At 35.8% G+C, this 15,021-nt stretch overlaps 1 protein-coding gene across 1 annotated transcript in view; it reads left to right on the top strand.

The window, feature by feature from the left end:
* The window catches only part of GTF2H1 (general transcription factor IIH subunit 1), a 31,861-nt gene that overhangs the window by 4,470 nt on the left and 12,370 nt on the right, over positions 1 to 15,021 (top strand). Inside the window, exons 2-9 of the mRNA XM_006195123.3 lie at positions 2,912 to 3,080; positions 6,116 to 6,308; positions 7,081 to 7,246; positions 8,283 to 8,376; positions 9,704 to 9,853; positions 9,985 to 10,064; positions 13,732 to 13,859; positions 13,968 to 14,055. Of these exons, the coding sequence (XP_006195185.1) occupies positions 2,927 to 3,080; positions 6,116 to 6,308; positions 7,081 to 7,246; positions 8,283 to 8,376; positions 9,704 to 9,853; positions 9,985 to 10,064; positions 13,732 to 13,859; positions 13,968 to 14,055 (1,053 nt within the window). The 5' untranslated portion in view covers positions 2,912 to 2,926. The remainder of the gene's footprint in view (positions 1 to 2,911; positions 3,081 to 6,115; positions 6,309 to 7,080; positions 7,247 to 8,282; positions 8,377 to 9,703; positions 9,854 to 9,984; positions 10,065 to 13,731; positions 13,860 to 13,967; positions 14,056 to 15,021) is intronic.

Below are 15,021 nucleotides of genomic sequence, written 5' to 3'. Positions count from 1 at the left end.
AGTATATCTTAGGGTTTTTTTTAAATTTAAGAATATGAAGCCAAACTCCATGGGTTTTTTTTTTTTTTTTTTTTGCTTCCTTTGATCACCTAACAGTGTATCATTTTCATGTCATTAAGTAGTCTTTTAAAACAGTGATTTTTAGACTTTTTAAGCAACCCTCTAATCAGAATCTTACAAGGACATCAAATGAGTTAAAAGATGGTAATATATGAAGAATTTTGACCATTTATCATATATGATACATGGATATCAAAACGAGATTGTAAAATGGCATGCGGAAATGTTTTCAGTGGTGAGTGAAAAACAAGATAGTTAACTTGGCTGTATTTCATGATTACATTTGTAAGGTCATGATTACGTTTGTAAGGTGGATACAGGAAAAATAAGCATAATTTAAAATTAAGAAAATTAAAGTTAAGGTTGTGGGGTTATGGAAATTTTTTAATCCCTTTTTGTTATTGAACTTACTAGGCTCTGTCCCAACATTTCCAAATGCCCACACAATACAGACTATCTCCACCTGCATGACTCAACAGCACTTCACACTCATCGTGTTCAGAACTAAATTCCTTGTCTTCACTTTCAAACCTGTTTTTCCTTCTGTTTCTGTAAATGGCATCACTGTATTCATGACAGTAAGGCTTAGAAGTGGGAGATAGCAAGCAGCTGTGACACCTCCTGCAGCATTTAAAATACCTATTCATCCTGCTTCCTCAGCCCTACTCCTTGTCCTTCTCTCTCCATTCTCACTGTCACTAACCTAGGTCAGGCCCTTTCTGGTCCCTTTCTTCAGACTCTTTCATATTGCCACACATTAATTTCCTATATTATAAATCACTCCCCTGTGGAAAAGTCTTTAGAGATTATTTGATGTTTACCACATAGTGGGACATTCTCCACTATCTGCCTCCATCTTAAGTCCACTAACTGCCTTCATACCTCACTGGTCCCCGTCCCCATCGTCAACTTTGTGCTTCATCCAGAGCAGGCTACTTAACATTCCTGCAGTTTCAAGCATTTGCCCCAAGCCATCCGTTTTCCCTGTAATGCCTATTTCCTTTTCTCTCAAAATTCTCTTTCAAGACCCAGTTCGTAACTAGCATGTATAAAAAAGAATAAGCTACTGATATGTGATACGGTGAATTTCAAAAACTGTTAAGCAAAAAGCCAGAGACAAAAGAGTACATACTGTATGATTCTATTTATATCAAATCCTAGAACAGCCCAAAATTAATCTGTGATGATAGAAATCAGAAAACAGTTGCTGGAGGGTAGGAGGAAGAGAATTGACTAGAAAGGAACATGAAGGAATTTGGGGGGTGGGAGAGGGTGGTGGAAATGTTCTCTCTCTTGTTCTGGGTGATGGTACACAGGTATATACAGTTGTCAGAACACATCAAACAGAACACCTAAGACCTGTGTATTTTGTTGTTTCGTTAATTATACCTGAATTTTTTTAACTGCCCTAAGATATTTATGACAGATCTTTGACAGAGCCTCTCATGTGAAGAAATTAATCACCTCTACGTTTTGTCTCCATTTGGGGACTTCACACATTTTAATTTGTATTCACTAACGTGCACGCGCGCGCACAGCCCAATCTTGCTCACTAGAATGGAAGCTCTCTGAAAGCAGAAATCACTACTGGCAGACATACATCTTTGGATAATCCCCAGACTTCTTGGCTCTTTACAGAATTATTGAATAAATGTATTCACACTGACCCTTTTTGATTTCCATTCTTGTGGAGGAATAGCCTACAAGGAAACCTATGAAAGGGAAGATCTAGCTACTTAAAACTCAGAATCAACTTCAGAGAAATTGAATTTTCACTTTTTTTTTTTTTCACTTGTTTCTTTGATTTCTAAATCACTGCCTCAGTGAATAAGAAATATTACATTAAAACTCCACTTGTTTTGCTTGGCACATTTGAGTCATATGACATCTAGATATGCTAACTTCTCAGAAATTATACTTTATTCCTGAAGAAGTAAATGTTTTTAAATTCTATTTTAAATCATTCCTTTAGGACTAAAAACTGAAGTTATAGCTTAATCAGAAATGGCAGATATGTGGCATTTGTGCTACCACTTTCCCCATCCTGGCCCATGCCAGACTTTATCAATCATGGCATCTTCCCTATTGAGCCCAGACAACCTCAAATTCCTTTTCAGCCTCATATTCCAGGTAGCCACACAAAAGGCTCTAGGATTTGGGTTGGGCAGCTAAGATTCCCAGGATTGGGAGAAGTGGAGGGCAGCTCCAGGCTGTTTCCTAGGTAACAGATTAGCCATGTAGAAATGAATCTTCGGCCAAGACATGGAGAGCAGTTGAAGACATTTGATTGTTAAAAGATGGGGGAAATAGCATCTGAACTGTTAGGTCTTAAATTCTTTCAGTTTTATTTTTAAGCACACAGGAAGAAACTTAGACCAGGTTTTAGCTCTGGGAGTGGTTCTAGGAAGGTCACACAAACCCAGTGACCCTTAGGTTTTTCAGTTAAAACAAATTTGAACTAAATATCCAGTAGGGTGCTGTGTAATTTTAAAGTTCAGCAATTCTAAATGTAGATTAAAGACCCCATATTTGTAGTCAAATCATACATTTTAGGATTTAAGACTATAACTGAGGGAAACAGAAAATTGAAAAATACTCTGATTAGCATATGTAGAAATGGTTTGAAAACTGCCAAATGTTATAAATTATGATGTATAAATTTACACCTGTGATGTGAGCAAAATGAAAATTGATTTTAAAGGAATAATACCACACGGCTTTATCTTCAAATTTGAATAAAGGAAGAGAGGATTTTTTTCCTCCATATTATTAATTTTAGATTTGGAAGGAACTCGTAGAAGTAAGCAAATCCAACCCTGATAGAGATGTGAAATCTTTTTGTCTCTTTTAGCACCTTTTAGCCATCATGGCAACTTCATCTGAAGAAGTTTTGCTGATTGTAAAGAAGGTGCGACAAAAGAAGCAGGATGGAGCTCTATACCTTATGGCAGAAAGAATTGCTTGGGCGCCTGAAGGCAAAGATAGATTTACCATCAGCCATATGTATGCGGATATTAAATGTAAGTCAGTTCTAGTAAGGTCTGATGTATGTCATATTTGTTAGTAATTTTGTAAGAAGATTGCTTATACAGTCTTAGTTGGTTTTTTATTATAATATGTTCACAAAGAATCAACCGTACGGAAATAATTACAAAGTAGGATCACAGTGTATATTATTCTGTAACCTGCATTTTCTACTTAGTAATAGAACATATACAGTTTTACATGTGTAAATCTACCTCTTGTAAAGATCTCCACACATACCTTCTTTTAAGAGTTGGATAGATAATAGTCCACTGAATGGATGTACAATCATGTATTTAACCAGTCCTCTGTTGAAGAACATTTAGGAAGTTTCCAGAGCTTTGTAATTGAAAACGATGTTGCAGTATAGATCTATGCCCTAATATTTTTGTGCGATTGTGTATATGGGATACATCCCTGCAGTGGACTTACTGATTCAAATGGTTCATGCATTTAAGATCTTAATAGATGATGCCAGATTGCCCCTAATAAGAAAAATTGTATCATTTAAGTAAGTTGTCTAATTAATCATCGATTATGTGACCATCATCTGTTGAGAAGATAGACTCAATTTTATACTAAATGTAGATGGGAGAGATACAGAGCATAATATCTTTATATCCTTTTTATGATTTTCAAGTATGAAGGCTAAAATCAAAACTCCTCTTTTCGAATATGCACAATTAACTTCGAATTTATTACCCAAAGAGTGTGTTACTTTGTGGCTCAATAACAACTAGATATAAAGGCACCAAATGAATCCTGGGGTTTAGAACCTTTACTCCAAAAGGGATTTCTGCAGTTTCCCTAATTAAAAGATCTTGAATAGGAGAGATCCCAAGGGAGTCTGAGCAACAGAGCCCTTGACAAATTGTGGTATCTTAACTGTGACCATTAATATGGATCCATTTATTTTCCTGGTTATAAGATTCTCCTATATAAAATCCTGTATAGATTTCAGGGAACATGGCACCTTGAAACATAGACAACCCTCAACTTGTAAACCCTCAGTTTACAAACACCCTTTGTGTATGAACAGTTGCCCCAATGACTTACCTCTAGTTTGCTGCTGGGAATGACCAACATTCTCACCTTTCTCCACTGAAATAACTTAGTATCTTAATTATCAAAAGGAAATACTGTTTAAAATTCATCATAATTCAGCACTGCCTGAGCTATCTTGGTTCTTTGTCCACTATCCTGGTAATACTGCTTCCTTTTAAAACTATTTCTGTGGAGAAGTGCCTCCTCAAGTTTCTAATAATAGTGTTACAAACTAATATTTGTACTACAGTCCGCTCATAAATTAGGAACTGCCTGTATTAGCATTTCTCTTAAATGGAAGGCTAGCTCTGTAGCTTTGCAAAACGCATACTGTGATACCCACAGCATGCAATAAAGAACATGCTTATCTTCTGTCTCAGTAATTTTTCTCTGTTATTGGGGAGCAGAGCATACCCAAATCTAGGTCTGCACCAGTTAGTTTTCATTTTAAGTTGAATATTTGAAAGAATGCTCGTTTCTGAAAGAAGCCATTGAAAGTTAGCAATAATGAATTACAAAGGTGAAAATCAGCAGTTAAATAGTTAAAAAAAAACTTCAGAAGTAGACCCCTCAGAGTCAAGAGCTAAGATAGAGCAAGAATAAAGCAGTGCCTAGAATAAAGATACCTAGAAGGGAGTGATTGTTTTGGAGGAACGGGATAATAGAAGAGGCTGGCTGACAGTGTAAACTGCTTCATATGGCTGTTTTTGGCAGTAAGATATTTCATCTAAACTGTTGGTTTGGAAGCAGCATCTTCATTGAAAAAGTTGGTTTAAGTGTTGGTAGGTTGGTTGGGGCAGAGAACTCTGGGTAGTGTGTTCACAATACCACGAGTCACCCATTTAATGAGACAAAGCCCCTGCACCTCTGTTTCCCTTGTGAAGAAGACAAGCCATGAGGCCTACTCTTTAAGAATACAAGTTCTCCATTATGTAGGTATATTTTGACATTCCCAGCCCCAACTTACGAAAATCTTGAAAGTTACAGAAAAATTCAAAGAATGGTATAATGTATATCTATATAATGTATTCTATCTAAATATTAGTTATTTTGATGTATTTGCTTTACTATGTGTGCATACACTTTGCTTATAAAAGTATCACACCCAGAAAATTTTAATAAATATCCAGACCATTGTTGCATTTCCCCAGTTGTCCAAACAATGTTTCTTATAGCTGTGATTTTTTTTTTAACCTATCCAATCTCAATTCATGTATGTAGATGTAGTCTCTTTAAGAGTATAGGCTTGTAGGATATCACACATTCTGATTATGTCTGATTGTCTCCTGAAAGTTTTGTTTAATTTGTTCCTGTATACCTATATTTCTTTTAAACTGAAAGTCAGGTCTGCAGGCTTGATTATACTCAAGTCAGACATTTTCAGTAAGAACAGCACATCAGTGGTGGTGCTTACTTCCTATTCTGTCACCTCAGAAAGCCCACAGTGTCAGGTTGTTCCGCTTTTAATGAGGCTACGTTTGATCACTTGGTTAAAGTGCTAACACCTGATGTCTCAAATGTAAAATTGCATATTTTCCTTTGCAGTTAGGAAGTAAGCCATGGGCTATGCTTTAGAGTTTCTGAATCAGATCATTTTTATTGATAATGATAATGTCGATTGGAAGCAGCTGTTCAGGATGGATTCAGGACTTCTAGTTGGCTATTTAGAAAGCTTTAAGAATCTGCCCTAGTTGAATGGAAACACTAGCCCTTTAGTAACCGGAGGTGGAAGCAGTGGATGAGAAGTACCACACAGAAAGTAACCTGAAGAAGGAAGCAGAGTGTTGGCAGTGAATTTGTTGAACCATGTTCTGGTTATATGGGATTATTTGAGAAGAGTGCACTTCTACACAAGCATCAAGATTGGAATAGGGCAGCTGAAACCCAAAAAGAATCCTGAATCTTCTTGGGAGGAGAAGTAACCTATTGTATAGCTGTTTCCACAGTGTGAGTGTCCTCATCTAATTAGCCTCATGCTTCTTTTTAGGCCAGAAAATCAGTCCAGAAGGAAAAGCTAAAATTCAACTTCAGCTGGTTCTGCATGCAGGGGACACAACTAACTTCCATTTTTCCAATGAAAGCACAGCAGTGAAAGAGCGAGATGCAGTGAAAGACCTTCTTCAACAGCTGCTGCCCAAATTCAAGAGGAAAGCAAATAAAGAACTAGAAGAGAAAAACAGGTGAAGGAGGAAAAGAAGAGACTTTTAAAGAGACACTAGGCTCTTTCCAGTCAAATAATAGTTTGTTATTTCTCACCCCTTATGCTTTGATAGTGTAATATAAGAAAATATGGGCTTTGGTATCTTTACCTCTGGGTTTGGTTCTCAACTTTAGCATCTTATTAGCTGTTTGGCTTTGGGCATATGAGATGTGTAAACTCAGAAGTTTAACTGCCTCAAGCTTAACAACTGATTAGGAACAGAACTGAGATTTGAAGGTGCTAAGGTCCCTTAATTCTCTCTTAGTTCTATGTCACAGAGAGAGACTAAACCATTAGAAGTGTTTGTGAATAATAAACCTGAAAGAAATCATACTGTAAAGTTGAGAAAGCGTGTAAAATAATGAGAATTTCTGGTAAGATGTATTATTCCATCACTAATATCTTTCTGTACTTACGGCTCCAAGTGCTTATCACCATGACAAATTAGTTGCTAGAAAATCAAGCATACCTCCTCTCTTCCCCATTCACCTTTTTGTGAAAGAGAATCCAGTACAGTACAAATACAGGCAATGACCTTTGTATCGCTGGAACTTCATTTAGCTGCACTTAACATTCATTCCTCCAAAAATGTGGGGGTCTTGTTTGTTTGTTTTAATTACTGACAAATGAACTAAATGCAGTCATCACAAAATGAAAATTGGGTGTTTTGTGTTGCTAAAGTCTTTTTAAAATATTACCAAAATGGTATTTTATTCTAAAAGTTCAATATGTTCGATGTATTCTATCACCAGAATGCTGCAAGAAGATCCTGTTTTGTTTCAGCTTTATAAAGACCTTGTTGTGAGTCAGGTGATCAGTGCCGAGGAATTCTGGGCCAATCGTTTAAATGTGAATGCAACAGAGAGTTCTTCTACAACCAATCATAAGCAGGATGTTGGCATTTCTGCAGCATTTCTGGTATGTGACCCTTCTAGATTTCTAAAGAAGAAAAAAGAAAACCCTGATTTTTGTGTTAATGATGCCATTTCTTTTGTAAAATTTAGCATTTCCTTAAAGTAAATTAACAGATACTTTGGTATTTATGGTATTATAAAATATTTTTAAAATACATACAGAATATTTTGAATTTATATTTCTTTTTGCCTGTTATATCTTCTTGGTTTTTGGACCTGACCCTAGCATTCTGGAAATGAAATGAACTTTTTTTTTTTTAAACTGAAGTATAATCAGTTACAGTGTGTCAGTTTCTGGTATACAGCACGGTGTCCCAGTCATGCATATACATACATGTATTTGTTTTCCAAATGGACTTTTGAAAGAGAATATTTTAATAATTGGACTAGTATTTATTTTTCCTAATACTTCTAGGACTTTCTGATACCTTCTTTATGATTGCGTATTTTACTTGTAATACAAAGTTAAATGTATAGTGAACATCATGTTATTTTTTTTTTTAAGTAAGATTTGTAAATAAGAATACCTTACGTGTGGAATTAGAAAGTGAAATTTAATCTATAACTCTGGTAAAACCAAAGCAGTGTTTATACATTTAACAAAAATTTGAATACCAGCTACATGTTTGGCATCTTTCTGGGTAATTTATCAGTGAATTGAATTCATAAGGCCTTTCTTAAAGAAATCAGTCAGATAATAGTTGTTTAGTAACCAAGGTTTATAGTGGTTTTGGTAAATATAGAAATTTTATTTTAAAGCTCCACTAGATACCTGCCTTTGGCCACACTTACGTGGGCCTATTTGACCGTGTTGGACTTTTCAAAAAGCAGATTTTACAGGTCACTGAAACTATGTGAAACCAGGTGAGGGTTCTGTGAGCCCTGTCTCTATGCTAGAAGTAAAGGTGAGGGACTTATCTCTGTCTCTGTATTTCATTCAGAAAGTCTGTTTTTCCACCTTTGGACAGTGTCCACTTGGTGCTTAGACATCTTCCCCCAATATTCTACAAATACAGATATACATGTGGTCTTTATTTTAGGCTGATGTCCGGCCCCAAACAGATGGATGTAATGGTTTGAGATACAATTTAACCTCTGATATAATTGAGTCCATATTTAGGACCTATCCAGCAGGTAAGAAGAATCAGTTCTTCCAGGAAGTTAAATATTTGTTTGGATAAATTCAGTAATACATCAATGAGAAAAAAAGTTTCACCTGTATTCCCGATCAAGTGCAGTAAAATATGTAAAGTACTTTAATCCAGTGCCTGACACGTGGTAGGTATTAAGGGCTTAGCATAAATGTGCTGTCATCAGTCCATTGGTATGATGACTTTCATGTTCTTTCCATCAGTGGTTCTTAAACTATTTACTCTTCAGTGTTTCTGAGTAAGATGGCATGCTACAGAGGCATCAATAAATGAGTCTCTAGAGTAGTAACTCAGATCATCCTTCATGCTGCCTCCAGAGTGACCTTTCTAACCCACAAATCATTTCCCTTGCAAAAATCATCCTAAAAGTTCAAATGTCTCATGATTTATGATATGCAGCCAAGGTGGACAGCCACTGCTTCAGCCATTCTTCTGACTACACAGCGCTCTCTCAAGCCATACACTGTTCTCTCTTCCTATTTCCTCACTCCTGCTCCTTTAGTCCTTAGGAAACATCTCTCTCCAACAGGACTCACCTCAAACATCAGTTCATTGCCACCTCTATAAAATCCTGATTTCCTCAGACGGACGTAAGCCCCCTCCCCTTACCTTCCATAGGGCCTTGTGTCTTATCACATTATAATGTGATTATTTTTGTATCTTTCTGATAACAACATAATAATATAGTGTTTGCTATATGTCAGACACCATTCTAAGGCCTTACATGTATGTTAACTCATTTAATCATCATAAATAATACCTATGAAGTGGGTACTATCATTACCCTCATAATACAGATGTGGAAACCAAGATAGAGAAAGATTAAATAAATTGTCTAAGGTCACACAAATAGTAAATAGTGGACCTAGTATTTTAAACTTAAGCTCTCTGGCTTTAAGAGATCTTAACCTCTTAACCTCCTTGCTCAGTGTAAGCTTCTGCAGTGCTGAACAATAGTCCAGTGGGTTATGATGATCTATACTTCCCCAGCACTTAACACTGTGGCCTTGGATTGAAAGTGCATACATATAAATTGTCAAACAAGAAAAGTCAATCTCGATGTTTCCACTAAAACTTTGAAACTTGCAGATTTTCTTGGTGCAAAATAAGATTTTGTTTGTAATTTGTTAAGATTTGTAAAGGTAGTGCCTCTCCTAATCTCTCCGTTTTTTTTATATTTGCAATTATATTATGTACAGTTGGCAAAATTGAACAGTTTAATCTAGTTTTGCTGTTAGTCTATATTTAAACTAATTTGAGAGGTTTTAAGAAATGAAAATTCAGTATGTAAGTATTGTTTTTTTCCACAGTAAAAATGAAATATGCAGAAAATGTTCCCCACAACATGACAGAAAAGGAATTCTGGACACGTTTCTTTCAGTCCCATTATTTTCACAGGGACCGGCTGAATACAGGGTCAAAGGACCTCTTTGCAGAATGTGCCAAAATAGATGAAAAAGGTAACTGTTTGTCCCTGACATACTCTAGCATTTAATTTGCTCCTCTCTAGTTGTTAATGCTGTTAGTGATTTTTTTTTTCCCTTGAGAAAGGTAAGACTTGATCAGCTTTTTATTTCACTGATTTTTCTAGGGTTAAAAACAATGGTATCATTAGGAGTGAAAAACCCACTACTTGATTTGACAGCTTTGGAAGATAAATCATTAGATGAGGTAAGTAATAATAAAAGGATTTATGAGAGAAAACAGTCTCTTCCTAGTCTTCAACATTTTTATAGTTTTCAAAATTGCTTTAAGTGTAGATGTTCTACTTGTGAGAAGGTGAAACAAAATGCTGTTTTGGGGAGTGGTTTAACAGAAGTGCTTTTCAGCAGCACTGTTCATTATTAAAATCGCCTTAGAGAACTGAAATTCTTGTGTGCGTTTGCTAAAACATTTTTTTAAAAGAATTTTCTAGCTCCCAAATCAGCAGTTGTCTAGGTATTAATGAAGGTTTAACTTGTTTTTCGCTCTAGCTAACATTAAAGAAATGTGGGTAAATATTAGTAGACAGAGAAAAGATAACATTGTTGAATGCCCACTGTTTGCCAAATCTTGAGCACAATCATGACCTTTACCCGACATTAGCCCCAGTATGTTTCAACAGCTAGACCATCAAGTATGAGCTTCTTACCTCAGCATCCTGACTCCAGACTTAGAAATTTATCCAATTACAGAGCAACAGGTGATCCTTCTGATCAAGGCTGATTCCACCCCTTCCTCTCTTCTAGGCTAGAAACCTGCCTTCCTCAGTTTTTCTCGTCACATTCACACATTTTAGTTTTCTTGTCCTTCCTTTGGCTCCTGTTCTGCTGGCCGTATGCACACACTCGTACCTTCCTATCTTTTTTTTTAACCCTAACTTTTCCCTCTTATTTTAGTGTATGTATGTACTAGGTGAGAAAACTAATGGTAAAATTTTGTTCTGTAGTCTAAATTATAAATTAATAGAAAATATTCCTTGGTGCCCCAGTGAGTCATTTCCCTAATGAAATTCAGTTGTTTTCTTTTTTCTTTTTTTTTTTTTTGGTTGTTTTCTTGATAATTCTCAGCACTCTGTCACTTCCTTTGTGAATCTCAGTACATTACAAACGTGGCCCTCTTTAATCACCCTGAAAAAAATGAAGCTTAGAGATAGAGTTTAATATAATGGGAGAAAATTTTAGTGTTTTTTTTTTAAATAAAAATGGTAACATAAATGCAAGTGTGTAGCTTTCTTCACTTTGCCTATTAACAGTATCAGTCCAAGCTAAATATACCACACAGTTGTTTAAATTACATAGACTTTAAAACTAAACTACTTGGATTAGACTGTCTTTTTCAATATTTTAAAGTCCGTTTTTTCTTGTAAAATGAGGTTAATAGGACTGATTTTAGGGAGAGGATAGAAAAATTGGGGAGATGTTGTTGAAGGGTACAAACTTGCAACTAATGGATAAATTCTGGAGATCTTATGCACAGTATGGTCAACAATACTGTATTATATAAAGCTCAGAGTTTCTGAGAGACTAGATCTTGGTTGTTCTCACCACAAAAAAAAGAGATGATAATTGTGTGTTATCATATTGCAATCTCAAATCAACACATTGTATGCCTTAAACTTACACAGTATTATGTGTCAGTTATATCAGCTTCAAATGCAAAACAAAACCAAAAAAAAAAAAAAAAAAGCCGACCTTACAGGATTGCTACAAGAGTTGGAAGAGCCTGATATGTAGTAAGTGCTAAATAAGTAATCAGTGTTACCATTATTTTTTTAAAGTGCTTGCATAGTATTCCCTTGTATGTGTATATAAACATTTATATAACCAATCCCTTTAACAGAAATGTTGGTTGATTACCTTTTTCCTTTAGTGCCTCTTCTTTCCCTGTCATCCTCTAGTTGTTCTAACTATCCCAGGATATGGACTTGGGCCTCCTTCTGAATACATTCTTTCCATTCCATTGCTTTAAATACTGATTATGTAATGATGACTCTGAATTAGTCTTGGTCTGTCTAACCCCAGAACTTCAAAATCATATATCCAACTGCCCACTTGTTATCTTAGGTATTTCACAGACACTTCAACATAATATGTCCAAAGTGGAACCTTTGATTCCCATCCTCTTTAACCTGTATCTTCCTGAATCTTCCCTTTGTCAGTTTAAAACAACAACAACAAAACATTACCTTGGACTCATTTGCTGAAGCCAAAACCTAGCAGTCTGCTTGAATCCTCCCCTTTCTTCACCTCCAACATTTAGTTCATCACAGATCATCTGTAGTACATCTGATCTGTCTATAACTGTCTGTCTCCACAGACCACTTTCACCCTCTTGCTTTTAGGCTTCCGCCATCTTTGGCTTGGTTGCTTGCATTAACCTCCTGATTGATCTTCTTAGTTCCACTTTTGTTCCCTATAGTTAATTTTTCTCCAGCAGTAAAAGTTACAAATCAGATCCTAACACTCCCCTATGTGAAACTCCTCAGTGGCTTTTCCTTGACCTTAGAATGAAATCAAAACTCCTATAGGGCTCTTTTTGATTTGGCCTCCCTATTTCTGCCTTGGGTGAGGCTGTTTCAACTCAATTCATACTCCAAACACGGTGGCCTTTTTTCAGGTCTTTCCCAACGTTTTCCTCCTTTAGGGCCTTTGCACTTTGCTGTTCCTTCTTCCTACTCTTCTATCTCACTGGCTTCTACCCATCTTTTAGACATTTGTTCTAATGTCACTTCTTCAGGGAGACCTTTTGTAACCTCCCTGTCCAAAATATCTCATCCTGTTACAGTCACTACAACCCTGTCTTTTATTTTCTCCATAGCATCTGTCACTTTCAGACGTGATCTTTTTTTTTTTAACCTTGTTTTGTCATTTGTCAGTCTCCTCTCAGTAGAATATAAATTCCATGAAACTAAATGTTTTTATTTAGTTGCCTATCGCTATCACATGGCCTATATTAGGCCCTCAGTAACTATTAGATAAATGATTGAATGGCATATGAGTCTTTTTACAGTCTTTCTTTTATATCTTTAACCTTTTGTCTCACCAGTCCCTGGCCTTCGTTCCAGGTATACTGAACTGTATACAAATCCATGACAGAAAATGTATTACGTTACTTCTGTACTTCTGTTTGAGCAGAGTGTTGTTTCCCTGTCTGCTTTGCAAGCACTAATCATTTTATGATGCTCAGTGAAGCTTTTTTGAACCAACCCCTGTTCACACACACCCCCTACACACAAACCCCACCCCAACCCCTGCAGTGGGATTGACCTCTTTCTCTCATGTAGCATCTATAGGTTTTAAGTATATAGACTGGCTTACAGCCCAGGATCCCACCAACTAGAATTTTGGCTCCTTTGGTTCAGGGTCATACCAACTTTCTATCTACAGCCATGCACTCAAGACAAGACATGTTTGAAAATGCTGTCTCATTTAATTCTCCAATATTCCTTCTTATAGAACTTAGAAAAGTTGACTGACTTGCCTAGAGTAATATTGGAAAAATGATAAAATCAGAATTTGAATCTGTATCTATCTGACTCCAAAGTCCATGCTTTTTTCACCTGTATTGTGTTCCTTCATTTAAAATTTTGCTAGCTAGATCCAGAATTGCTGTTTGAGAAGAAAATAATGGAGCTTACAATTAAGATATTTTTGTGAGGCTAAAAGCAGTTAGTGGTATTTCTTCATTTTTATGTGTATCATTTCACTTATTTTTAAATGTTTGTTTATAAATATTTTTTAATGTTCAGAATTAATGAAGTCCTATCATCTAGAAAATTTATTCAACTCAATATGTCTTTCATAATAGATAAGGAAACCAGAACTTTATTTTTAATCTACTAAATCATTTCTCACAGGGCTATGGCATTTCCTCTGTGCCGTCTACTTCTAATTCTAAATCCATAAGAGAGAATAGTAATGCTGCCATCATCAAGAGATTTAACCATCACAGTGCCATGGTCCTGGCAGCAGGTCTCAGGAAACAGTTAAGTATACATGCAAAAGTGCAGTAACTGGACTTTCTGTGGTAGCCAGAGGGAGTTTTGTTGTTCTGCTTGTGGTTTTTTTAACATTTTTTTCTCTTTCTTTTCAGAGAAGCACAAAGTGAACAAAATGGTGAGCCCAGTGGCATTGATGGAAATTCTGGAGATGCAGACTGCTTTCAGCCAGCAGTCAAAAGGGTATGGGTAAAAAAATTTGGAACGCTTATGGCTCACATTTCTCCAAATACCTTGTATAACCGCTGGTACATTATGTTGACCCTTGATTAGTTCAAATGACTCAGTTCTTCTAACCAAGATGTTAAGCATTTGGCTTAAATTATAGAACATTTTGAGAGTACTTCCTCAGTTTTGGCTCGCCAGCCTACTTGCCATGGACTCAAGTCTGTTAACTGTTACATTGTTTTGTTTTCCTTCACATGTACGCATACACACGTATTGACATACAGTTTTATTTTCTGGGAAAGAGGCATACAAAGGCAGTGTGACAGAAAGGAAAAAAATAAAGGTTTGTGTATATGATTTTAGAAGATAGGATTTGGCCCCCCTGTTAAACCTGGCATTTCAGAACAGGAAATATCTGTCATTAAATACTGAAGAAATCACTGAGTTGTAGGGGAGAATGGACAGTTCCCTACTTGTGTATTTCTTCTCTCCCTGCAACTTTGCCAAGCTATTCCATCCCTCATTGTTTTCAGTTCCTCTCTCCTTAATTATAAAAAATAATGATAAAACTTTCTTAGAGGGCAATCAGGCGGTATTTATTAAAATTTTAAAGGTTTATGCTTTTAATTCTACTTATGGAGAGTATTCCATTTTGGATATTTATATGTGCAGAGATTTCGATAAAGATACTCATTACAGTATTCGAGAAAATAGCAAACATCCTACTATCCATGGTACAGTCATACAATGGGTATTGATTCGTGCAGTGATTAATGACTTTAAAAGGATTAATTATTGATAAATTTAAGAGTTCACATATGCCATAACAGTAGTTCAGTTCATTAATAGTAAGACAAAATCAAAAGAATAACTACAAAGTAAATTTTAAAGTATAGTAATTGTATTATTTACAACAGGAACCAAAGCATACGTTAATAAATAAAGTTCACAGGACAAATTATATGATATAATTAAATTTAT

The sequence above is a fragment of the Camelus ferus genome, chromosome 10 (genome assembly GCF_009834535.1).
Source record: "Camelus ferus isolate YT-003-E chromosome 10, BCGSAC_Cfer_1.0, whole genome shotgun sequence".
Lineage (NCBI taxonomy): Eukaryota > Metazoa > Chordata > Mammalia > Artiodactyla > Camelidae > Camelus > Camelus ferus.
The sequence above is the reverse complement of the archived record's forward strand: the minus strand, read 5'-3'. Positions and strand labels throughout refer to the sequence as shown.